The sequence below is a fragment of the Thunnus albacares genome, chromosome 8 (assembly GCF_914725855.1).
Source record: "Thunnus albacares chromosome 8, fThuAlb1.1, whole genome shotgun sequence".
NCBI classification, from domain to species: domain Eukaryota; kingdom Metazoa; phylum Chordata; class Actinopteri; order Scombriformes; family Scombridae; genus Thunnus; species Thunnus albacares.
In genome coordinates, this window is record NC_058113.1 from 4,419,543 (window position 1) to 4,446,926 (window position 27,384).

The 27,384-nt window shown below is 40.2% G+C and overlaps 1 protein-coding gene across 2 annotated transcripts; it reads right to left on the bottom strand.

Annotated features, from left to right (window-relative positions):
* On the bottom strand, window positions 1-26,906 carry enpp2 (ectonucleotide pyrophosphatase/phosphodiesterase 2). 2 transcript variants are annotated; one of them, XM_044359946.1, is made up of 25 exons: window positions 26,807-26,906; window positions 25,932-26,037; window positions 21,042-21,197; window positions 19,664-19,789; window positions 18,451-18,511; window positions 18,100-18,197; window positions 17,877-17,956; window positions 17,569-17,688; window positions 16,922-16,977; window positions 14,302-14,367; window positions 13,148-13,220; window positions 12,855-12,963; window positions 12,585-12,710; window positions 12,084-12,115; window positions 11,802-11,929; window positions 8,306-8,381; window positions 8,058-8,145; window positions 7,696-7,865; window positions 4,347-4,392; window positions 4,019-4,158; window positions 3,725-3,860; window positions 2,924-3,001; window positions 2,612-2,744; window positions 2,274-2,427; window positions 1-1,552 (listed from the first exon to the last, which is right to left on the bottom strand). In XM_044359946.1, exons 1-25 carry the CDS (start codon window positions 26,822-26,824, stop codon window positions 1,382-1,384), a joined length of 2,547 nt encoding a protein of 848 aa, XP_044215881.1. In that variant the 5' UTR covers window positions 26,825-26,906; the 3' UTR covers window positions 1-1,381. The 2 variants fall into 2 exon arrangements, with proteins under 2 accessions (XP_044215881.1, XP_044215880.1); XM_044359945.1 differs by having other exon boundaries at window positions 4,347-4,482.
* Window positions 26,907-27,384: the final 478 nt, after the last annotated feature.

Here is a 27,384-nt window from a genome sequence, read left to right on the forward strand (position 1 = left end):
TTCATTTAGTAAAAACTGGTTTATTGTGATGACATTTACATAAAGCATAAATAAGTCTCACAGGTGGTACATGTTTTAGGTAAAACATTAATGAATCATCATCATTGACATTATTGTTATTGTGCACAGAACAAAAAGTCAACATCACAACACACACACACACACACACACACACACACACACACACACACACACACACACACACACTCAAACACAAACAAAAAATGTCCTGAATTCAACACACACACACACACACACACACACACACACACACACAAAACAACATTGCATTATCATTCCATGTCAAAAAATAAAGGCAATATCTTCTTCAGTCACTGAACATAATGTGAAACAGTTCAATGCAGACATACTGAGTAAACTTTATGTCAAACAGATTAATGTTATACAGGAAACAAAATATGAGCTCATTGCTCTGGTTTTATAATCCAGCCTTAATACTTAAAAAAAGTGATGGTCTGATTCTGTTGACAGCTCTGTAGTGCAATTTAAGATTTTTTTTAAAAAAAAACATAATATTTTTTACACATATGGAATATTGTTTTCTAGAAAATAAGTTTAATTTGTATGTGCTATACATTTCCTTTAAAGAAAAAAACACAAATATGTTTCTTGGTTATCAAGAGTTCATCTGCAGTATGTGGACCTGACTTTCAAATCGTAAGACTAGTTATTTGAGTTTACATTGTGCTACCCTGATGCATTTTCCTAAATAAAGTTGTGTTTAATTAAATTGCCTCCAACAGCCTGACAAATAGAAAACCCGGTGCTGGATAATATTCAAGCAAAGGTTTTGGCAACAGTTCAGATAAAATCTGACATGTATCAAAGGGAACTGCAGATACCTGACAGGGCAGATGAGGATTAACCTCAATGGCTGCTCTGATATTTACACAGTAAGACACAAAATGACTGCTATAGATTTCATTTGAGCTCTTGATACAACATTCCTTGCATACTGAAAATGTCAAATAAGCTGTGTTTCAGAATTCCAGCATAACATCTAGCTCTGTTGTTCTTGATCTGCAGGTTTCTTTCAGTTTAAGGTCATTTCACTGAATCTGAGTGCAAAACATGAAACACAGCAGAGGACATGTTTTGCTTTACTGCTAAACTGATTAAAGTACAGAGGCCAGTACCACAGCTAGCAGCTCAGTGGTGTTAAAAACTGTATCTTCACAGATGAAAGGAACGATTTAAACCAAATGCTCAGTGAAAGGGCCACAACATGGCTGCATCCAGCCAGAGCTACAGCTGGTGTAGGTCAGTGTAATAGAGATGATTACATCTCTTCCTGGTACCACATGCATCCACCACGGTTGAATAAGATATCGGACATTGAAGTGAACAGAACCAGTGGAGATCAGATCTCACTCTCATAGGTGTGCATGTAGGTTTTGAGCGAGAGGATTTCAGCGTAGCTCCGAGTGGTTCTGCGGTACAGGTCCAGGCCTGTCAGGATCTCCACGTCTCTGACCCGAGCTGTGTGCATCTTCATCAGGTCCTCCACCCAGCGAGACTCCTCCTCTGAGCTCTGCAGGGAGGCAGTGAGGAGCACAAAGACATTTGAGTGGGACTCTGAAAGCCTCCGTTGCTCATAACCCTAAAGAGGCTTGGCTTTAAAGGAATAGTTCAGTGTGGTCACATTGTCACAAGACTGAGAAGATCAGTATCAATCTCGTGATTGTGCACTAAGTATGGAACTGGAGTCAGGATGTGGTTAGCTTAGCTTACCAGACTGGCAGCAGGGGGAAACGGCTAGCCTGGCTCTGCCCAAAGTGAAAAATACACCAACTAACTAATTTAACATGTTGTATCGTGTTTGCACAGTTTGTAGTTTTAGGTACAGTTAGGTGCTGGAACTATTTCTTGTCGAACAACAGCCATGTGCTGTGACTATACCTAACTTCACAGTCAGGTTTGGTACCATCGTGCCTGTACAGAAACATGTACCAAAACCTGTGCTCATAAACTGTATCTTGCAATTCACGCTACAGCTGGAGACGCTGCACAGAAGTGCTGGGCAGATGTATAAACTGTCGCTTGCTCATTTTTCAGGAAAATTATAATTACAAGTAAGTAAGTCTCTTCTGGACCTGCAGTTGTCTTAATTTTTATATTCTGATGGCACAAACAGTTTTTTTTCCCATTTGTGAGTGAGTTATCTAAGAGGCCATATGTAGATATTACACTATACTCAGAAAATGAGTGCTATTAAAATGTGATCATGCATTTAAAGATACGCTGTTCCTTACATTGCAGGTCTCGTCGTTGCTGGATCTGTGCGGCAGGATGAAGGCAGCACTGCTGAGTGGGCCGCCACACGAGTCTGCAGCCTGTGTGAAGTCTAAGCAGCTGGTCAGGACCACAAAGTAGTGTGTGGGGATGGGTATCATCCCACTTACATACCTGCAATCAAAAAAGAAAACTCGACTGAACTTGTTTTATTTATAACAAAGGGACACACTTTTCCTTTTAGCCCACAAAATGAGAAATCTATTTGTGTCTTTTTTGTTCTGAGTGAATCCTGCACTGCCTTAAACAAGTAAGAAGTATCGAGGCAAAATTAGAGGTGAAGTATGAATGTTCTTACTCTTTTATCTTGTCAGCTGAGTCCCTGACACCATCGTAGTCATAGTCAAATATGGGTCCAATGAGCACGTTCACCCCGTTTCTCTCTGTGGCATATTTCTTCACCAGCACTCTCTGGAAGTAAGTCCATATTCCTGAGAGAGAAAGGTAGAAGAGTGTGGAAACGAAGAGACAATCAGTGAGAGGTGTAAGGATGAAGAGAAACAAGGGAATATATTTGGCTTCATCACTGTGCAGGAGAAATACAGACAAAATCATGAGATACAAGGTCTTAGCAGGTTTCCACTTACATCACCCCAGAATAAAGACTTACTCTTGAAGGCAGGATACATGGGGACGGTGTTGGTGATGAGTACAGCATCATATTTTTTGTCTATGCCTGAGGATAATTCTGTCAATAAAGAAAAAGCATATGATTAAAATATGTATTATTAAAATATATTTACAGTACAGTAATGTTCTCAGATCAAAAATTATGCTTTAAAGGATGGGTTCACAATTTTTCAAGTGTGTTTTAAAACAACAGTCAGGAGCTCAAATGAACATTGAAACATGTTTTTCTTGCTGTAATCATACTGACCATTAGAAGATCCCTTCATAATGCACTTACAATGTATGTGATGGGGGACAAAATCCACAGTCCTCCTTCTGTGCAAAAATGTATTTAAAAGTTTTTCTGAAGCTAATAGGAAGCTTCAGCGTCCAAATGAGTCAAATCTAGTAAATATCTTTCAACGTTACAGTCTTTTTAGAGCCAAAGTTCCTCTTTTTGTTACTATACTTCCACCACAGCTCAACAGGGGAACACTGACTGAGGAAACATAAAGAGGGAATTTGATGCTAACAAGACTGTAAATGTGTCAGATATCCACTTGATATGAATAACTCAGACTGATGAAGCCTCATATAAGCTTCACATCAACTTTTAAATGCATTTTTGCACAAAATGACTGTATGGACACACTATGGATTTTGGCTCCCATCACTTACATTGAAAGCACATTTGGGGTAGACAGCAAATATTTCTGTTTACCTCAGTGGAACTGAGCAGTAAATGGGGCTGTAACTGACGATTCACTGGCCAAACTGTGTTTCAGTTGTGTTAGTTACTTACGTGGTGGGTACAAGAAGCCATAAGTGATCTGTTTGTCTGCTCTGTAGTTGGTACAAGACTGGCTGTAGGCTGGAGGGACTCTGGTATCAGGTCGCACACAATTGGACAGGGCTTCAGGCAGAGGAGACACATCTACCTGTAGGACCATACACACACACATACACACACAAAGGACATAAAATGTATTGACATTACACAGTGTTTGGCTGCATGAAAGACAAGAGCTGTAGCTACATGGATGTGATGTTATGTGTGAAGTATGATGTCTGTATTGCAGTTTTAGATGTACAGTACCTGTCTGCTGACAGTGTATGATGTCCAGAGAGGCATAGAGAGAGCCTCGCTGTAGCCACTGATGTAGTCACTTTGATGGAGGATGGAGTATTTGGTTCGGTAGAGTACAGCAGGTCGACCATACGGCAGGTTCCTGCTGTCTGAGAGAGGAACAGTACAGGGACGCAGCACAGGAGAGGCAGGTATGTAATGAAGCACTACTCTTTAAACTGCTGAAATGAATGAACAACATGTGAAAACCAGAAGCCATTACACATGCATGATCCATTACCGCATGCATAGGATCATGATCATTTCAAGATCATTCATAGCATCAGGACAGACTGACCATCAATAGCTTGCCTCAGTCGCTGGTTTAGCTCCTCCACTTTGTTCTGTAAGAGACAGAGCCAGAGTGACTCCAGGTTATAGCCTCGTACAAGGGTCACTTTCAAACCTCTCTGGCCCCTACTTTTTACACGCAACTGCAAAAAGATCGGAGATTGAAACAATCTCTTGCCAGAGATCTACATGGGAATCACAAACACAGTATAGGTGAAGTGAAACACTGCAGAGCAGGGCCGGGTCTAATTCACTCCCAATCCCAGCAATTCAGGAAGTAGACCTCCACAAATACTACACTGAGAAGGTAGTCAACTGTGAACAGTAAACCTCAATGAAAAGCCTTTTGGTTAGGTCATTTTGTTCCAGTGAATTGACTGAAGTGAAGGTGAATTGACCCCAGCTCTGCAGCAGAAACAAGGCAACAAGGTTATTTCAGCTTTTAAAGAAGCTGAATAGAAGACACAACAGAGCAATCAGGTATTTCAATACACTTTGACATGTCAAACAGGCTCATTCACACACATACAGACAGACACAAATCATCAAATAATCATGGATGATAGGCCCATGCAGATGATTCTTTTTACAAGACTGCTGTGTAAAAAGACACGTTTAAAAGCAAAACATAAGAGTTAAGAAAAATTCCCAACACTGCTGCTAAAAGTCACCTCGCAGGGCAGAGAGCTGCTACAGACACACTCTGCTCTACAGATCAAGACCAACTAATCCCAGTATTCCCACCTGATGAAAGCATTAGTTTGATCTGTTATGGTAACTGAATGCTGCTGGGAACAATGGGAAGCTGCCAGTTGACAGCGACCTGTGCTTAAATCATGAATTTTCTTTTTCTTTCTTTTTGTGTTATGACGGTGGGGTTTGAAATAAAGTAGTGCTAAAATGTGAGTGGACTGGCCCACTACATTTTCTTAAGAAAAATAAACATAAATACATAAATATAATAAATAGCAGTCACTTTATGGTGAGAGGATCTGTACTGACCAAAATGTTATCAGCATTATTAAGATGATTTCTATAAAAATAATGCATTAGAGATTCAGTCAAGGCAAATCTCACCTCAAAATTGAAACAATGGAGCTTTTTCAACCAAGATTTACTTAGCAGACACAATATCAGCAAACGTTCAAGTATCTAGACTGCATGAGGAGCATGTAAATTATTTTCCTTTCTCATTTGAACAGAAAACATTTTTCAGCTCTCATCTCACAGCAGTTCAGGATCAGTGTTACCATGAACTCCTGAGTCAACTGTGAAGTTTTTGTTCCTGCACATCAGGCTTGTACACAATTCATTATTCTTAGACACATTTAAAAATAGAATAACAAAAATTATGATGACTAAGGAGCAGCCAGTGATGATGGATGACAGGTTTGAGAAGTGGCCGGTGTAAAATATCATGTTTAGCAACCAAAAAGTCAATAAGTCACATGAGCAATAAGCTAAATGAAATGATCCTCATGTTTCATCTCATTCTAATCTCATCTCCATCCAAGGATTGATTCAGCAAGGAGTCAATACGCTGAATGCAGAGATGTTTTTGTTAAGGTGCTCCTTATAGCCCCCTTTATCTGTAATATGAATGTATTACTAAATACAGATGGTGGTAATACCAACACTGCAAGGACACAGAGAGACTGAGCAGTGCTGCTTTTCAGGGGATGTTGAGTGGTCTCACAGTGAAACCAAATCCACCAATGTGACAAGGCCAAACACAGTCAAGAGAAGGTGAATGATTGGTCTGTGGCCAGCAACACAGCCAGGTTAGTCATACTTTGCTGAGCTTTGTAAGGGTCTAATTTGGCTCCAGGGAGGTGTCATATAGTTCTTATTTGACTGTAATTACAGAAGAGGGAGCTGTAACATAAGGTGCAACCCAGGAGGTAATGATCTACAGGAAACAGTTTGAGAACATGCTGACTGGCACTTTTACCAGCATTTATGTCAGGAGTATTTGATCATTTATACAAACTGTAAGCTAATGAACGCTAGATGACAGTAGCATTTGTAGTAACCAAACCTTATTGCAGCAAAACTGCCATGCAGCATTGAGTCAAAAAGTTGTCCAAGCATCATTATCATCACATTAAAGGATTACATTATCGTTTTTAGAGATTGGCTTGTTGACCAACTTACCTAAAAGTGATGCAAACATGAAATTATACCAAAAGTATCCATGTACCACAGTTAGCTCTGGTGCTCCATGCCAACTATTTATACTACACTATGTTTAGGGAAACTTTTATCGCATTGTTCTCACTAAGAGAGCTGACTTTTTAGTGACTGAAACTGGTTTTCATTATATGGTCTGTACATTTATACTGCTAATACAGTGAAATATTTACTGCTCTACAAAGTTAATGTTGTCAGGTGTGTTGTGATTTTTACTGTTCACTCATGGCCCACCTTTCTTGTGGAAACAGGGAAATCACTCCCTGGCACTGAGTTATTCTCTAGCACTAACATCAGGCCAAAGAACACTGCTTCTCTCCTCCTTCTGCTCCTGTGGGCATCATCTTTCTCTTTAAATCTTACCAATGTCATATGTTCAAGTTTCAACTTAAAGGGATAATTCTGGTTTACTGCATTTTTAATACTATTTTTGATATTTTGCCAATTGTGTCTATCAGTTCTGATGACATTGTACCTACCAAAGTAAATGCTGAGCTCTATGAACACAGAGACATCGCGATGAAAAGGTTGAACCAAAAAGTCAGTCTGTAAACTGATGGATGTTCACAACAGACAGTTTGGTTAATTTTTTGTACGTATATTTGGGCATGTTTATGCCTTCATTATCACTAATAGTAGAGAGATGACAGGAATGCGCCATTTCTTGTGCTGTCAGACTTCTTTTTAGCAAAACAGCATTACTAGAGCTCAGCAGCTTCTTATGTGATTTCAATGTTATCAAAACCAATAGAGCCAATGGTCAAACCTTTGGAAATTAGATCCAAGTCATAATAAACTGGAATCATCCCTCTGGCGTATAACATTCATCACATTTCATATTTCACATAACTACTCATTTCTTAGCTTTACAGCTGCTACAATTACTAAGTTTTGATTACTAAATAATTACTTATTACCTCACATAGTGAATTACAGACACATTTGAAATGAATATACCTGCTATCACCCAACCCATTTATAGTAAAGTGTTAGCACGGAGCACCACTGAAAGTGATGAAGATCAGGATGATTTTGGTTTCACTGTTGTCATCAGTAACATAAGTGAGCTGACTGACGAGCCAATCTCCTAAAAACTAGTATTCCTTTCAGCTGTCTACTGTACAGGAAGCTGCGCCCAGGTCTGCCACTGAGTCATCATGGCTGACCTTGTCGTCACAGCTGCAGCCCAGGTCGTCTGTTCCTGTGGGAACAAGACTGGAAGCTGTTGGCCTGGAAACCTCCTCTGGCATGGTGGGTCTGTAGGGGGGGCTTCTCAGCAGGTGGTTCAGACTACCACGGGTTCCGTTATTGGGGGCTGGTTTCAGACCCAGAAGATCTGAGAGCGAGAGAAATCACTTTCACGTAAGTTAAAAGAATTAGTGCAAGTAGTCGCACAAAAAACACCACTTATGTTGTGACTAGTCAACTCACATATTCATTACATTCATTACAACATATTCTGGCTTCAAGCTTTCAAGAAATTCATACTTCATGTTGATTAGAATTAGAAACACAGAATATGTCTTACCACACATAACATTATAAAGCTCAATGTTCTCAAAGGCTGGAACTTTAGTCTTGAATTTAAATGTAGGTCCATAACCCAAGAATAAAGTCTGAAAATGAAAGGCGATGGCACATGTCACATGATTTGTCACAATATTTAACAAAATATCATTGTATCAGCTTTAAGTCTTAATACTCCAAAGGGGACAGTCCCCCTTGAAAACTGAGATGAAGTAGTGAATAAGAATCATTAAAGATTAGAGAGAGTACCTGCATGCTGTTTATCTTATTGTCATATCCATGGTCACCTGAGAAGCCACAGTGCCTCTTCCCTTCAGGGACTTTCCTGTGATGAAGGATGGATGAGAATTAGTTTGACGCACTTTATGGTTAGCTCTGCTTTCTATATGTAAGCTTGTCACACTAGTGTTTGGTCATCCCAGCAGTAAACTAGCTTTTAAGTATCTCCACTGATATGTAACAGTATCCCTTTCTTTAAAGCTTTTACATTTGCTTGTTAGAAACACTTTTTTAACACTTTCCTGTAAAAAAATGTGCAGCACTTCTAACAGCAGCAACAATGGATTTATTTGGAAGTAATAATAGCAACATTTAACAGGGTGTGTGCAGTAGGTGGTACTCATAGACAGTCAAAAATCATCAGCAGAATATCTTAAGTAAAAACAGCAAGTCTGTGGTAACATTGGCCAATGCACATGCAGAAACTGGGATAATGTTGAAGTAAACAGGTGTGAGAGGAGTTTTGCGTGAGACAGCAGCATTTATTTCAATAAGCAGCTTGCCTGCAGGCTATGAGATCTACCTGGGAATATACAGATCCAAAAGCCAGAGGGATGAAAAATTGATCAAATAATTTCTCACTAAGTATGAAATCCTTTCTTATGTGTGATATATACAAGCCAACTGATCTGGTTGAGGCACTTCTGGGATACAGATTATGTATCTGTCTTGTGAGGATATACAGTATGTCTTCCAAATTTCAAAACAATCAAGCTAATTATCATGAATTTAGAGCATCTTGAATGTCTTCATCCAATCTGCCAAAGACTTAAAGTGCAAAACTAAAATGTCTCTTAAGGACATTCATATTTCCTCTCCCATTCTGGAAGTTGCCCACCTGATGATCTTTAGGCTGTTCAGATGTAACATACAGCAGAAGAAGATGTCAAAGAAAGTTTTTTGGAAAATCCAATGTGCTAGACTATTTGTGAGGTCAATCTTGGGAAATCCATCAGAAAGTTTCATTATCAGTTATGGAAAACGTAAAAATTTGTCCAGCAAAATGCAGCACGTCCTGGGTTGTTATTTCCCTTCTCTCTAGTCAACTTGGTTCGTCTGGTGCCAGGAATACTAACAAATGTGGAAAGTTTCAGATGTTTTTGAGTATGGCAACACAGTGAAAAGTGAGGTTAATATGACAGTAAAAGAAGAGGAATGAGAAGAGAGAGAGAAAGAAAATACAAAAAAGGCCAGAGGCCGTTTCTTATTCTCTTAAAGACATGAGCTCTTGGAATGTGCCACAAAGGAGTTACTGGTTTATTACATTAACATAAGGTTTAGAAAAAAACAGTATTACTTCACAGATCTGCCAAACTAAGCAGCCCCATGACAAATGGCAATCTTATTCTGCTCCTTCATAATTCTGATTAAAAAGATTCTGATTATTCTTAACATCTGTTTTATTCTTCTGTTTGTAGTTGTGTATTGCTTCTTGTCATGAATGGAATAACAGAGCAGGTGGACCCAAATACAGAGACTGCAGGCCAAGCAGGGCTGAAAAAAACTTCTTTATTCTGAGACTGAGCAGGCAAAAACAAAAGCTGGCTTAGCTGAGCAAAACAGAGCACAGGACAAGACTAAACCCAACACACTGAACAGCAAACTGAACTGAACAGCGGATCCAACAAAACTGAACTGAAAACCAGAACTAAAATAAAAACTGAACTAACAAGGCAACAACAAGGAACAAGTGGCAAAAGACAAAGGCAGGCTGGGAGCTGATAGGCCGAGGAAACACAGGGAGGCTGATACAGGGCAGGTGTGACGGTAACAGCAGTCTGGGGAAAACACTGAGAGCAGGGCAGGGCTAACAAGCTTGATGCAGGGCAGGTGTGGAGGGAAAATGGATTGGGGAGGAGCGCAGGAACACAGGAGGGAAACAGAGCAACAGGAAACCAAAACCCAGCATACATTAAACCGTCCAAGAATAAACATGAATATAAACCAAAGTACACAACCCCATAAGCTAATTAATAATGCAAGACAGTTCTTTAAACCTACAACCCAAATCATAAATGAGCAAAACCACATGACCAAAAGGACTGGACAACCAAAAGAACAAAAACACAAAGAGTCCAACAACCATGAGTCCATGACACCTCTGCTTTTGTGGTCCTGGAAATTTAGAATTACATCAACTAAACTGACAGTGTCCTAAAAGCTTGATTAAACTATTACAGGACTATTGTACATATGTTTTCAGGGGTTAAACTGTGGTATTACATGACGTTGAACTGCAGTATTTTGTCAGTATTCACCTACTTCAGCTCTCAGCTCAGGACAACCACCGCTTCACACACTTCAAGCCACGGTCCTCTAATTGAAAAACAGCCACTTTTTATTAAGTGTCCATTAAAACACTACTTCCAGTTATACACCTTAATATGTGTGTGTGTGTACATACGGATGTGCGTGTCTAGGGGGTGAAGCCACAAGCATGTTAAAAATGTAAATGACTAGCTTTCGGGGAAATGAGACAAACTCAGTGTTTCATTTGGTGAGAACATTTAGTTGGTTTGGGATTTACTCAGACATTGACTAATGTATATGTGCCTGTGTGTGTGTGTGTGTGTGTGTGTGTGTGTGTATGAGAGAGAGAGAGAGAGAGAGAGAGAAGAGAGAGAGAGAGAGCGCTCCAACACTCCACTCACAGCACCGGTGCCAACGATTAGCCCGTCTGTCTATCGGAGCTGCACAGAAACCTCAAAGATCTCTTTCATTTAGAGATCTGCATGTGTGTGTGTGTGTGTGTGTGTGCGTGTACTTGTGAGACAGAATGTAGCTCTCCCACGGTTCACCAACCAAAACAGCATGACAGCTCCATGCAAGGAGGCTGTTGCTGACATGAACATGTACACACACACACACACACACACACAGACACACAAACACACACACACACACAAACACACACACACTGTAGTGGTTTGTTTTCACTTTCGGTCTTGATGACTTCATGTTTACTTTGTCACTGAATCACTGCAGTGAGACTTTTCACTGCTCTACATCAAACACCTGTCAGAGTGCATTTTAGCATATCATTAATGTTTCACCAGCTTCACTTTACGAACAAGATGTGGCTTTTTTACATGAGTGTAGCTCGGGACAACAAATCTTAAAACCTGTCAGCGCTACACGTGTTAATGATGCGTTGATAGCCCATGTTGACATAAAATATGTTTTTAAGTGAAGCAAGATGTGCAATAAAATGTGAATGTGAGATTGTGCATCTTGAACTAGAAGGATGTATTACTGTGGTTTGTATGCAGGCATCACTAATCAGGACCTTGCATGCTCTCTGTGACAGCTCTCTGCACATTTATACTGTGCCTACATTGGCATATTAACGTTGTATAAGGTTTTACTGCTGTCTAGTTTACCATAGATTAAATATATTATAGGAAGTGCAAATATACAGTACATATGTTGTAAATTTGCTCTTCTTTTTGTAGTGATGGCACTGTACCTGGCAACATGCCACTTCCTCTCCACCAGCAGGTGAATCTCTTCAATGCGTCGGTTGTTAGCGTAGTGCAGTCTCTTAGGCAGGTGCTGCTTTAGGTACGGCTTAAAGTGCTGCTCTGATTTCTTACACTGGAAAAAAGAAAAAGCACTGGTATTTTGAGCTGAGAGGCACAATTTACAGATGACAGCTATCTTGGCTCCACAATAGTACAATTTTCTTGTTATTAAATCTCCATGAGTTCTTTTTAAGTTGTCATATTTCTCATGCAAAGTTAGTACTTACAGTTAGATTTGCAACAACAGCCTTAGGGTCATCTGAAAAAAGAACAATGGTGAAAATTGTTGTGAAGCAGTTGCCATGTCTTGCCAAGTACATCAAACATATTTGCAGCAAAACAACATATTGTTCTGTATTTTAACACTTTACGCTCAGAAAAACCTGATAAAACTTCAATTTTTGTACCATTGAGAAGTAGGTTAGTAGGACAAATGAGTGTAGACACTGAACAAAATGTTTTTACAGGAACAAGACAAAACAAGGTTAAGTTGGACAATGGCTTTGGTCTGACACAGTACATTTAGAACAATGTTTCCACTGGTAGCTGCTGAAGGTATTGTACACGTTGCCAATGATCAGATCTCAGGCTACAAATTATTATGATTAGTGTCATGTTCACTGGTGAAGGTCAAACAGACCAAAAGCCCAGAGTACAGTGAAACAGTCTGCATGAAAAAGAGGGAAGATAAACAAAAAAATACTTGTATGTGTAAAAGAGTCACTGACATTTAGGATTGCTGGGGTATCTGGAGCGTATTCTGCCTAGAGACCCAGGGATGAGGATGATGTCATCAACGTTGTTTATGTAGTTACTGAGGAACTCAGTGCGATCACAGTGAGCCTCTTCCATACCTGAGAACACACAAGAAGATGAGTGTGAGTGTGTGTGATTGGCTGGTTCCTACACTTCTCTATCTATTCCTCCAAATACCAACCCGATAAAAAAAGATGATTTGATACCACAGTGTGTGTTTGTGCTGGTGTGTGTGTCCGTACCGTGATCGCCCACCATGATAATGTTGACACAGCGGTGCAGTTTCATCTGCTTAAGCCCGTTCATCAGTTGGCCGAAAATTCTGTCGATCACCCTCAGAGGATTATTCAACTGTAACACACAGACATCATCCACTGACTGTGTGTTTGGTGTCGTTATGATACAAACTACACACAGAGAAAAACTATAGGGGGTGTGTAAGTGTGTCTTTGTGTCTGGTTTGTGTGCTTTACCATGTGTATCCATGCATACCCACACACACACACACACACACACACAGATACACAGTACTCACCTCAGCACTCATGGGCCCCATTTTGTGTCCATATGTGTCTGGTTGTTCAGAGTGCATGGCGTAAACATAGGGCCTGGAACAAGATGCAAGTCAAATTGGAGATAGGTTTGTAGTAGTTGTGGCGACAGTAATAATCACTAATAATAACTTTAATTACACATCAATTTTCTAAAAAAAGGTTTCAAAGTGAAAAGATTAAGAGTGTATCATGGGGTGTAGAGGAATCCAGTGCAAGGATGCTGTAACAGGGATGATATGGTTTATTTCCTGGCACCTGTGAGACCTGGCAGCTGCATTATGGATCAGTTGAGTGGTAGGTCAACAATACAGGTACTAGTAATAATTATAGTAGCTGCAGCACTACCGTAACTGGTAAAGGTAGTAGTAAGAATAGCAACAGCAGTTGTAGTGCTAATAGTAGGAGTATCAGTGAACCTTGTGCCTCTCATCTATTATCAACACATTCATAGTGTCATCGAGCTAAGAATATGTTCTGACAAAAAAAAGTAAATTCCTGGTGAAAAGTATAGACAGTTATTTAACAATGCTTGCTGCTGATTGGAAGGTATTTTTCATAATCAAAATAACATTTTAATTTGTGCTGCACCAAAGCAAAATGAAAAGGTTTAATCAGCAGGGTTGGAGTTATTCATCAACATTTTAAACTTAAATAATGCATTTGTATTTTTCTAGCATTGTGCTACACAAACAAGAAGATATGCATCCTGTGGCCTCCATCTGTGTTTGTTTAGATTTGGAAATAGAGTCACAACTTGGGAACATTTTTTGAGGATTCTGGTAATAACAGATGCTCGGCTCTGTGACTCTGGATGTAATTTAATGATGCGATGATGATACAAGAGAGGCACAAACTAAAGCTAGGATTAATAGTAGTGGTGTAGTAGTCTGGTAGTGGTAGCAGTGGTAGTTTAGTAGTAGCAGGGTGACAGCAGATACAGTTAGAAAATGTATAACCTCATGAATGAATATGAATATGTATTTTCATTTTGAACATTCCACTGTGGTACAAGATCATATTTTTTCCCTCTCTAGCTAAGCTGTGGTTGCAAATGTTGACAAAGAAAATAAATGAAGAGAACAGGAATATGAAAGACAAATGTGAAGCAGATAGAAAAATGAAAAACTGAATTCACCTCTCCCCTTCTGGGAGGTGGAGCCACTGCAGCATGGTCAGTATCCGCCTCTCCAGTGGGATAGCTCTAGAAAATACAAACACACACACACACACACAATGAAAGACCATGTTGGTGGATGCTTGAAAGAAACCATAGGTGCTCCCATACACACTAAATATATTTTAGAGTGACAACAAAGGCTTAAACACGGCGTTACGGTAACAGACTGTGATTCTGATAGCCTGCTGCCCTCGTGAACGATTTAACTCCAAACTGATCCTTTAACTCTCAAAGAGCCTCATAAAGTGGAGAGTATAGGCTAGAACAAAAGCCCTCTCGCTGTTTAAAGTGTCTGAAAGTCAAAGGCTGCCTGTGTAGTGATGAGCCCACCAACCAGGCTGCTGGCTGTCATACAGTCCACAGCTGTCAACGATCAAGCCCAGGACCGAGGCCCTGAACAGGGTATGATGTATGAGGCAGTGGGGGGTGGCATGGAGGAACAAGAAGGTGTGGTTACACCGCGGTAACACTTGACAGCAGGCTTCTCTCCACGTCTGCTCTCTTTCTTTCTGTACTTTTGTCTATGTTCACACTTTCAACAGCATTTTACCTCCTCCCACTGTTTTATACACTCTCCCTTTCTTTCTTCTTCTCTTTTTTTTCTCTCTGGTTGTGATTAGGGGAGGGGGACCTCCCAGAAAGCTGAACACAGACCTTCAACCAGCAAGTCATTTAGCAACAAACCCCTGGTCCCCATTACCATGCCAATCCCCACAGTTATACCATAACATTAAACTATGTGATGTGATATGTTGTATAAAAAGGTTTTCTCAGCCACACAGACATCCATCCTCTGCCTCCCTGTCATATAGGCACTCCTGTCTCTCTCCTTAATCTCTCTCTCTTTCTTACACACCTCTGTCAGTTCCAAGTGCAAGAAAAGCAATGTAAACCATACTTTGGCCCCCATGATTCTATAGAGTGGCACATCTGCGACCCCAGTTCACAGAGGAATCCTGCAAAGTGTAAACAGACCCATTTGCACAAATTGCTGTAAAAACAGCCCAACGCCATCCCTCCACTGAGATCTGCCTCGTGCTCCATCAAAGCCCGCTCTGTGCTGATAAATGTGGGCTCCTTTATGTTTGACAGTCTATAGGTTCGGGGCAGCAGCAGGAACATGAGCGGGCATGTTCTGCTGATTTTCACCATCCAAATCATTTACAATCCCTGAATCATTTACAGAGGAAATGCATGGGCAGTGGTCTTTAGGATACACATTCACACCAAGCGCGTTTGTTTAAACTTTGGAGCGTTTACTCTTTAGTTCAGTTTGTTTGGACAGGTGAGGACAATGCCATATGAGCTCAGGTGGCACTACATCAGGTTTCAGCCCTCTTTCAAATAGCGTGGAGCGCAAGTCATGTGCAAGACACTAAATCCATATTAGCTCTTCTCATTTAGACATTTTGATGTGTCACAGCAGGAAAAGCACAGGTGCGGGGCAGTGGTTACCTTGCAAGGCAGCTGGATTTGCAAGATCATGACATCATGAGATCATGTGAGAATCCACCTTGAATCACTTGTGTCCGTACCAATTCGTGCGGGCCAATCGGCATCGCAAATCCAGCTGCCTCGCAAGGTAAGATGATGATAGATGGTGATAGACAGATGGTTCATCCAATCACCTGCCAAGTATTTTTTGGAAGTGCCTGCCCTTTTCCAAACACTTCCCAAGGACGACTTCTCAGATGGTTCTGTCTGCAAACCATCTGGCGCGTCAGTTAGAGCAGTGGTGGCCAAGTTAGAGAAGTGAGCTTGTGAGCAGAAGGTTGCTGGTGCAATCCCCAAACAAGCATGATGAATGTGAGTGAAGAAAGTGAAACCGCAGTACTTGAACCTCCCTCCTTACACCACTGAGGTGCCCTTGAGCAAGGCACTTAACCCTAACTGCTCCAGTAAAGCTGCTCAGTAACCAGCAGATCGGTCTGTGGTTGTACTGGGCAGTTTCCAGGTGTGATTGTGTGAAACAGTGTGAATGTGATCAGGGCTTCTGCAAAAGAGAAGCTGCCTCTCAGTGAAACTTTCTTGAAGAAATAAAGGTTAAAAAACTTCAATGATAAAATGAATGATTCATTAAATTTAGCTGCATCAGTTTCTGGGTCCTGATATCGCGCATGCTGGCTCTTAAATAGAATTAAGTCATTGTAGATGTTATTAGTAACACATGTGCTTTTCCCACTACGTCAAGTGAAAACATCAGATGTATCCTCACACCTGAGCTTTGCACAGGGCAGTAAGTGAAGAAACGATTTACTTATGAGGACCTATAAAATATCCATTTTTTCAATTGAAAAAATGACTTTCAACTGTTGGCAAGCATCACAACAACATATGCAGGTTTTGGCAACCACTTATACTGGAAATGTATGTTTGAAACTCATTCATAAACTCCTTTAAATCGTGCACATTAATGGCAAATTAGGTTTTGTCAAAATGAGGAGACAAGCATGATAAAGGTGTAAGTTATCTCACACTAACAGAAAGCCATGATACTCATGATCACAGAAATTTGAGGTTTTGTGTGTGTGAGTGTGTGTGTATATGTGTGTGTGTGTGTGTGTGTGTGCAGACTTACACAGGCCAGAAGAAGGTGGCAGCCTTCACTCCCTGTTTGAGCGCTGTGATCCAGATCTAGGAGACAAACAGTACAGTCTTGTTATTTTATCAGTCTGACATAGTTTATTAGGATACTGTTGTCGCTGTTGTTACCCTGGACACAAACAACAACACCAGTGTGAGGAAACCAAGGTCATGGTGAACAGTACACTACAGCTGTTCCTCCAAATAATATAAAACTGAGACTGGTCATCAACTATTTTCAAAGACTTCTGCAACAGGACACTGGAAAAAACCTTGTTAAGTCTGGAATGTATCTTGACTCAGTACCAGCTTTCATTAATCAACATCTGACCTTATTTAACAGATGATAAAGCCTAGCAGACTTGGTTTGTTGGATCTTCTGCCATTTCTACTGCAGTTGGCTTCAAAAAAAAGTGAACAACCCTTCTGCCTTCGTTAGCCTTCTGTGACATGACAGATGAATTAAAAAAAAACACTGATCTTCAAAGCCACATGCAAAAGTTACCATTCATCAAAGCAAAAGGAGAAACAAAAGGAATCCTTGTGTTAATAACACAATCAGATCGCTGATGATCTACAGATGGTGAAAAGAAAAGACTACATGATGATGACAGATGAGATAAAAGATAAAATGGTCCTTACTGGCTGTCCTCCCCACCAGCGGTGATTGAGTTTCTCTCGGCTTCTCAGGGTGAAGGTGGCATCAAACACCGGGTCATACATGGAGTTACCAACAATACCATGAGACTCTGGATAGAGACCCTGAGGAACAGTCACACCCAGATTATGCTCAGTACAATAAGATTTGTCATCTGTTTATTCCTCAGCTTTAGCTATAGTTAGTTAGCCTCAGCCATCATTTGAGCTTCACACTAATGTTAGCATACTAATTGCAATCTAATCTTTATCATATCATCATATAATCCTGATCATATGCTGCTGGGCCATACCGTAGCCAGTGAGTAGAGGTTGGGGAAGGTTTTGGAAGGGTAAACAGGCCTCATATATGGAGCATGGGTCCCACATGTCCCTGTAAAGGAAAACAAAGCAAAGTAAACTCGATTAGCACTGAAACTCCCACACATAGCATTGAATCAGTAATTAATTGTGATCCACAAATCACCAAATCAACATAGTCTTCCCCTTGCCAGGGAAATCCCATCCAGGCCTTACTGAGTTTCTCGATGTTGGGTATGACAGTGTTTCCTCTCTTTACGTAAGAAGCTCGAAATCCATCCACTGACAGTATGATGAGTGGTGGACGCACGAACCTGCACACACAGCATAAGAGGGTGAAAAGATGCCACTTGGTCAGCTATGTTCAATCCTTAGCAGATAATTCAGATATGTGGCAAAAACAGTTTAAAAGAGGAGACAAACAGTATGTTGCTGAAATTAGAAAAAAAAGAGAGAATGTTTGAGTGTGAAAGTTCCTTTTTGACCATGGGAACATAAGGCACAGGAAAAAGATCTGGTCATATCACTATTACTTTATTCTCCTTTACTACCCAGGTGTAAACATACCCAGCAGGGCATTCAGCAGTCTTGATCTCCTCACACTCATCCTGCAGCCATGAAGTGTCTCCTGAAAGAACACGATCAGAGGAGGGAGTGAGAGGAATTTCATACATTTAAATTGATTGTTATACCGTTTTTTGTTTTTTTTCATCACTGAAAGTGATGAATTGAAGATATACTATAAGATATATGAGCAGGCTGCTGTCTGTGTTTGACTGACAGCTGAGCCGGTGGGTGCACAGAGACTCCATGTAAACAAACTTGGGCTATTAACTGTGGCAAGCCAACGACTGAGTGAAGACACAGGACCCAACTATTAGCATCTAAATGAACCAATGTTGCTATTTGGGGATAAGTAAGCTGTTCAAAGTGACAGCTGACTAGCTATCTAGCATGCAAATGGACATTAGCAGTGCACTTTTGCACTTTTTTTCTGGTGGATGTTTGTTTGCTTTTAGATAAGAGGACATTTGCTCAAAAATGAATATATTAATAAATAATTTAAAAAATAAAAGAAATACATTAGTTGCATGGACATGAATACAATTCACAGCCTGTTTTGTGTCCATGTCTGCTGTCTGGTTGTTGCCAATGACAACATGGTGTTAGTTGTTGCTTCATGCAAATACACTTTAAATTCAATGTTTAAACTGTTTGTTTAAAGCTCCCCGTCTGTTCACACACCACTCCACATGCTGTTGTTTTCTGTCTGTGTAGACAAAAAAATTCTTCACATACAGCCAATTAAAATAGTCACTGTCGTACGCACAGCTGGTTGGTATTTAAGAGACAAATATGATACAAATTTGGTACATGTCGTTTAAAGAGCTGGACACTTTTCCACAACATTTTAGATGAGCAACAGATGAATGAAGAGAAAATAGAAAGATTAAAGTTGATTAGACAAAATCTTTCCTTGAAAAAGTGAGTGAGCTGTCTATCTGTGGATAGGGTTGCTTCTTTTACAACTGCACAAGAGACAATTTCTATATATTATAAGGATCCCAGTTAGCTAGTGCTGTAAGAGTTAGCTTGTTTTCAAGGGGTGGGTTATTTAACTGGCAAATCATGAAATGTATTCTCAACCACAAACAACACTGAGCATGTCTAAACAATATGGACCTACCAGTCTATACCTTGTTAACCTCTGGAATACATAAGATGCAGTCAAACTGGGTCAGCAGGCCTTTCTATCGTATGTATAAATAATGTTGCAAACCTTTACACAGTGTCTTGTAGTTGGTGCAACAGTCTCCTTTTGCCAGACAGTCATCAGAGCAGTGGCAGGCATGCTGTTCATTCCGAGTCTCCCCACAGCGATCTTTACTGCACTCATAGCCCCCCTCTGTATGAAGGAAGAACAAAAGAGGAATTTAAAGGATAAAAAATTGTCACATAAGAACCAACAGAAGATGAAACTGTAGACTCCAAAACACAAATGATATATGCACAACTAATCTGACAGATTACTGCTGAAACCACACGCACTGGGAAATGAAAGCTAATATATTAATGTAACAGTGGTTTGGCTGCATATTTTACAGCCGAGCACCCGAGACAAACACTGACAAGGTTGCAAGATGAGAACACCAGACGAGAGTTGTGGCTTAAAGTAGGATTTGACACTGTCAGGGTAAAAACTGAAGAGAGCAACGATAAAAACAAATATATCATCGTTTTCAGGTACACAGTAGCAAGGCAGTGGTAAACCAAAGACCACCAAGCCGAAGGAGAGAACATAAAATCAGACCACCAACACTGGAAATAGCAGGGGGGGAAAGTTGACAGACCAACAGAGGAGAGAAGTAGAGGAGAGGAGAGGAGAGGAGAGGAGAGGAGAGGAGGGTTATAATTGGCTCAGCAATCTTGATATTTGTATGTCTTGATTAAAAGGCGTTACAAAGAAATCATCCTAATGAGAACAATAACTTTTCCTCAAGAGCTGCCTTTTGAGCAAACCAGAACAAACATTCTTTCATTGAACATTTTTAAGATATTTTAGTCATTTTCTATAAAAAAAAAAAAAACAGAACAGAATCACAAATTTAGATCCAAAATAATCAAGCACAACCTGTCCTTTTTCTTTCAGAGCAACCAAACTTGCATATAAAAAAGCATATAAAAGTCATAAGCAGACTGATTTTCCATTTTTTTCACTGCCTGATGTATATTAAATACCGGGTGTCACAGGATTTCCTCCGGCTTAATGACAAAATACTCAGTGTTTTATTTGGCCTCTCTGACCTGACTTGTCCCCATCAAGAGCAACCTTGAATTCCTTTCCTCTGTTATAAAACATACTACCAAGAATCTGGGAGTAATTTTTGATCTGAATTTTTCTTTGGAAAAACAAACCACAGAATGTCAATTCCTGATTTTCTCTATTTAAGGAGTATCTCTAAAGTTAAACACTGCCTTATGAGGGATTCAAATGAGATCTTTTAAATAAATTTATATGGTATTAAATCACAATGATATATTCTAACATTATTAATAATAACACCAAGAGAGTGACTGGTGTTTCTAATGTCTGTGTTTAGCTGCACTCTTTAGGATAAAAGTACTAAACACAGAGGAAGGAAAGGATGATCCAGTACCTGTCCTGAGGCAGAGCTGGTCAAAGTCTGAGCAGCAGCTGTTGTAGGTCTTACACAGGTTGTCACAGCGACAGTTCGGTGGCTCCAACTCAACCAGCTCAAAACACCTGTTCCTGCAGGAGCCAGAGGTCGGCACGTACTGAGACGTAGAGCGAGCTGGGGACGAACAAAACATACATCCAATGAGCTTTTAGAAAAATACACTTTTACGTTTTCGTTTTCCTGCTGCGGCCACTTTGCCATGTCTGAAACCATTTCTGTGGAAACTGCTTTCGTGGATCACCTGCTCCCAAGTCTGAAACAGTTCCCTGTTTGAGTCAGTGCAGTTGTCTGTCAGTAATGCTGTGTTGTCACACAGATACCACAAGATCCAACAATGGTAAATCCAGCTTTGTTTGCATACAGTGCTCCCTCACAGCTGTTAAGAGATAGAAGTTGTATCTCAGTTTGATTCATGAGCAGAAAAGAGTCCATTACAAACAGTAAATGCTTTATTCCAAAGGACGAGCGTATAACATTGTATAAGAATGTTGTGTTAATTTAATGAGGATCTGAGACAAAAACTATCTTCCCTAAATACATTTTAATCTGTGGCCTTTGTCAGTGTACTGAGGTAAAAGTTATACATCTAATATTTAACAGGACAGCACAGCAGGGTTAAAGGCACTGTCTACATTGATGATGTGCTGGAGGTGTGCCTGATCCATGGTTTTATTAAAGTGTATAGTAGTGCCCAAAAATGTCACTGTTGATGAACTCAACACCTTTCACATTTTAGTTTCAGCACATTAATAGTGAACTGGGAGGAGGTTTTGGCCTTAGTCCAGTGAGTGCAATATTACAATCAGAGAAAGAATCTTTTAAGTTACTGTATGTGGCCACAAAACCTAAAGAAAGGCTGCACTGTTCACACTTCTGCCAAGGAAATTAAAAGCACCAACTTATACTGACCGACAGTCATAAATACAGTGTATTGGTAACATACACTACTTTGAAAAAAAAAAAGAAAAAAATGTGGTGGGCAAGCTAAAAAAGACAGCAAGTGGATGTATAACTTTACAGGGTCATTTAATAATAATTAATGATAACTATGCCAAACTCAACACTTAAAATCTTCTCCTGGGATCCAAACTGTGGAAATACTATCTCACTCCGGGGACACTCAGGTTCTCTATAACACAATAATGCTCTTGTCTAGGACCCAGAAGACACTGGCCATTTTTGGATCCCGACCCACAGTGTGAGAACCCCCCCCCCCCCCCGACTTAACTGAAGACATCCTGGAGATCTGAGAGTGAGACAGAGTCAACTTATTGCCACATTGCTAACAATACACTCCTTGTCTGCCTGCTCGTGAAAAAACAAGCTTCCTCAGAGAAGACTAGAGGATGCCAACAGGAGTTTTTGTGTGTTCCTGTGTGGACATATAAGCATGTGTGTGTTTTTGCAAGGACACTTACATGTGCATATGTGCTCTATATGAAGGAACTGAGGTGTTACCTTTAAATTATTTATGCAGCTCAGCTTGTTGGCACAGTGGTGTAGACTCAGAGTATGGTACAGCATCAATACCATCTTTGCTATAAGACTCCTGCTTTGTTGCAGTCGCTGTGGATGCAAGGTCAAAAATTTTGTGTGTCCTTTTGTCTCAGCCTACTAGAGCACATAGAAGGTCCTCTCAGCCCCATGAGCTGGAATTCTAACTTTAGCTCTGCTAATGAAACTCTTCTCTTGACAACTTTCCAGTGTTTCCTGGATGTTTCCAGGGAGGTTACGCCAAAAAAGGGGCTGAATGTGGCACTTCAAACCCAAGAAGGTTAAACAAGGAATTATACTTGATGTCATTTTTGTGAAGTTCAGTAAATTCAATTTGCTCTGAAAAATTTTATTTTTAGAATAATGAGAATTTCAGTTTAAAGGGGGGGTGTGTTGGGGACTGTAGTGTGACTGGCCAGCTCAGCAGCTCTTACAATTTGTTACAGAAAGAATATTTTTAGTGCCTTTTATTTGGAAAATACCTAAAAATGTGGCTTTGCAAATGGTTTATGAGGAGGGAAATGCATTCAACATGTTAGACTTCAAGACTGCGCACAGTAACCTTAACCTTTGTTTGGTCACAAGAAAACTCCTCCTCCTCCTCCTCCACAATATTCATTGTGGGACATTTCATAACATTTCATATGCTTGGTGAAAATACAGACCTGCATGTTTTCAACATGTTTTGTTTGTGTATTTATTTGAATTCACTGAAGAATAAAATAGATTTGTTTTGCTGAACTGTTTATAGAACGGTTTATTTTAGGTTTGCATGCAAGGGAAGATTAGTGAGGGCTGACAGAGTTACAGCTGAAGAAAACACTCATTTGGTCACTTGTTGCTCAGCACAGCACTTCTGTTTGACCATCACCTATTTTTGTTTGTGAGAAACAAATCTGTTATATTCAAATAGGCAAAAACCATGGAATCAACAAGGTAAATCTTTCATTTGAACAATTTAAAATATTTATCTGTGTCACTCATCTGTTAAGTTTATTAAACTTTATTTCAGCACCATGCGCTGTTCAGATCGGCTGGTGCAGAACGAGGCACACTGCAGCAGTGTCCTGCCTCTCTCGCGAGCGTGTATTGATTATTAATAGATGCTATGAGGTCATATTTATTGGGATTTATATGAGCCTTGTATTTGTGTTTTTATTTACAGTAGATTTGTGAAAAAGCATGTAAAAGTTTTAATGAGTTGTGTGACATGTTTAATTTTTATGAACTTTCCTGTGTCACAAAAGGTGAGACAATAAGAGGTATAAAATGCCACATTTTCTTACATATTCACATGCACACTATGCACAAATGCATTTTTGTAGATTTTTCTTTTGCAAAAATGCAGCAAAATACACAGCAACCCAATTCCAGAAGAGATTGCTGCTGTAGTCTGCAGCTATGACTGTCTGTGCCACAGAGTAAAACTCCTTGAGATGCAAAAGTACCCTCTTGTGCCGACAGGGTTTGAAAACGTGGAGCAGAAAATGAGCTCCAATGCTCTTTTAATATTGACTCAAGGTAGAGAAATACAAACACACTCTCTCTCCTCAAAAAAACACACACACACCGGCTGCCCAATCACAACCTTGCAAGGTCACAGTGATCCGTTGTAACACCCCCCCACCACCACCACCACATACTCTCTGGTCACTCATTTCATATGCGCTGGCAGACACTTCATATAGAAAGAAAACCCAGCAAATAAACGGAGGTAGAGAAATTCCTCTGGAGCTGCAGTTGCTGGTGTGGAAACTCAGCTCTCATCTAATTGCATGTTGTTCATGTTTAGAGGAGCGATCCGATCCTGGAGACAGACGGGGGTGGACGTGTGTCACCTCGGTTGACGTCGGGGTGACTGATTGCACTTGAAGCTAACATAATGTTCAAGATTTACTCTGCTCTAAAAAAAAACCTCTCAAAAGTTGTTTTCTGCGTGTGTTTTGGACTTGGAGTGTAGCTTTAGGCATGTCCCATGCACACTTGGCCAAGATACATTAACGTGTGTCCAACATACACTTCACGTTGCCTGTGCTGAGCCACTTTGGCAAGTGTAAGTGTGTGATTTTTTTCACGAGTGTAGTTTACTGAACACGTGTGTTGTTATTGTGTGTCAAAGACAGTTCTGAAAAGCTTTCACATAAGCCTGATGTACCTTAACACATTTGTATTGTTCTCATTCATTTTACAGCAGACATCCGCACAGTACTTGTACTGTGGTGATGTAGGCTTGCAAGTTTAAGTATCAGTTAATATAAAACCTTTAGTACATAAATGTCGGAAAATAGAAAATAGAAAAACACCCATCAGGATTTCCAAGAGGACGTCTTCAAATGTCTTGTGTCTTGTGTGACCAACAATCCAAAAGCCAAAGATATTCAATAAACAAAGATATAAAACAGAGGAATGCTGCTAATCCTCTCATGTGAGAATCTGAAAAAAAGAGAATGTTTTGCAATTTTGCTGGATAAATGATTAAATGAGAATTAATTGATCATCAACATTTCTGTTGATTAATTTTCTGTTTATTGACCCATCGGTGTATCATTTCAGCACCAGTGTGATGTAATGATTATTGATCTACTTTTAGACTGGACTACAGTTCAACATACTAAATGTTATGGTTAGGCACTTTATTTTCTCTTTAACACAGCATGACACAGCCACAGGTCAGCAAGTTAAACAATCTATAAACCAGTGGTTCCCAAGCTGGCGGTCAGGAACCCACAATAGGTCCCAAGATGGATTTCATGGGTCGCAAGATGATTTACAGGGTGGAAAAGAGGGAAAAAAATGTTTTTTTTTTAATGTTTTTGTTTTTTTTAGACTTTTTAAGGATCTAGAAATTATTAAAAAGTAACAGTCTGTGAAGGAGCAATGACTGCACATGCAACCTGTGACGAGGAATTGCAGGTACACATTTATATGTATTAAGGGGACATAATATGTCATAATATTATGTATATCACATAATGTAATGATTAGTTAACCCTAGATTGATGGAAATGCTACTTTTGCTGAAATTATATCACACTAATGGAAAAAACAGATTCCCAGGTAACCCTTCAACACCTGACTCAGTGACTACTTGCTTTATTTGACAGAGGTCAAAGTCTAGGTCATCTGATCACTCCTTTCAATAAGACACTTTACTGATCCTTGAGGGGAACTTTTCTCTTGCCTGTGATCCACATAGAGGTCAGAGTTCAAGGTCAGTTATAGCCCCTCTGAAGATGGTGGGAGATTCTGTGTCTTTTTCAAGGCTACCTCAGTTGTGTGGATGCTTGCCGGCTCAGGGTCAAGCGGTTCAAACATGCTCTCTGAGTTTCCCAGTAATGAGAACAGTGTACTCACACTCCGTCCTGGCTGAAGCTCCGTCCTCTCCTGAGCGTTTGGGTCGGTCGTAGACAAACCCCAAACACATGTCGGTGCCGCACAGGACTGACAGAACCCATACAAGCTGAAGAAATAATAACATATGTGACATTAGAATAGCAATTACATAACTGCTGCATAGCCTAATCAAAGGTCATGTGGTTATTCTCCATTAGAGAATCAACACTGTGGCAGAAAAACAACACCTACTTATCAGACTACATCTTTCCAGCACATTTTGCTCTTATGCACAGACTATCATGGTCTTTGTGGCTATTTAAAAGATATATAACAAAAGTATTCTAGCTGGTGTGATTTAATTTCATTAGCACCTGTCTTAGCAGACTGAAAAATGATTATTGTTGCAAAATGCCACAGCCGCAGGGGCTTGAGCCTTCTGCTCCAAAATAAATTCTAGAATGGATACTTTGGCATGTTTGTTCAGCATTTAAGCCATTTATTTGTAGCAATAGTTCCTCCTTCTTTATTGGAATCGTTCCATCACAGGTAATGCTGACTGCGTTTTCTTGACGACCTGTCAAGACTACATTGGGGGTAGTTCAAAGTGAATGAGGACCACCCGCATCCGCATAACAATCGCCTTTGATAGTTTGGCGAATCGTTCGCCACTTGGAAATGACAAACGAAACTGCAATTGTTTTGCAAATGCTTAGCAGCAGGAAGGAAAGAAGGAAGAGGGGGTATTCAGCAAAAAAAGCTAAGAACATGACGAAAATAGTCTTTTCGGCCACAGCGAATAATGCAAACTATCAAAATACACGATAACATGCGTAATTGCGCACGAAATTACGCACGGCAGTATCCACACTTGTATGCACGAGCTCTTACCGTACCAGTTTCTGCAGCAACATGTTCCTCTGTCGGGCTGAGCGTGGTCCCGTGCTGTAGGTCGGAGAGTGAGTGATGCTGACTCAGAAACTGAAGGACCACCGGAGAGGAGGGCCGTTGAAGAGAACGGGAGAAAGAGGGGAGGGAGGGGGAGGTGGCTGCAGGAGCGGACCGGATTCTTCTAGGTGTTGGGTTGGAGGAGGGCTTTTATCTCGGCTGAGATTTGGATGATACAGAGAGAACAATCACTAAATCACAGGTGCCAATTTTTAATATGTATTAAAACTCGGACAATTAGCCTATCTTTACACCAATCTGGTGTTAATTGGGGTCAACCCAGGATAAGGAGTCGCTTAAGCAAAATATGCACAGCACATAACCACGTTAGTAAAGATTTTTTACTTGCTCCCCCGCTTCCACCATAGGCTCTCCACCTAAAACAAAACGAATACTTAAAAAATCCATCTTAAATCCATTCAATGAACAAAACTGTATTAACTGCGACATAATTGCACTGCGGCGTGTATGAATGTCTTTAAAAAGTCGGAGTTGGCTATTCAAAGAAGTCCTTTATGATTGTAGT

Excerpts from the sequence above, each read along its gene's own strand:
- enpp2 (XM_044359945.1), bottom strand. Across the intron at positions 21,198-25,931 it reads AGCTTCAGCCAGGACGGAGT|CTCGCTCTACGTCTCAGTAC; the intron begins GTGAGTACACTG and ends GTTCGTCCCCAG. Across the intron at positions 2,428-2,611 it reads TCAGCTGACAAGATAAAAGA|GTATGTAAGTGGGATGATAC; the intron begins GTAAGAACATTC and ends TTTTGATTGCAG.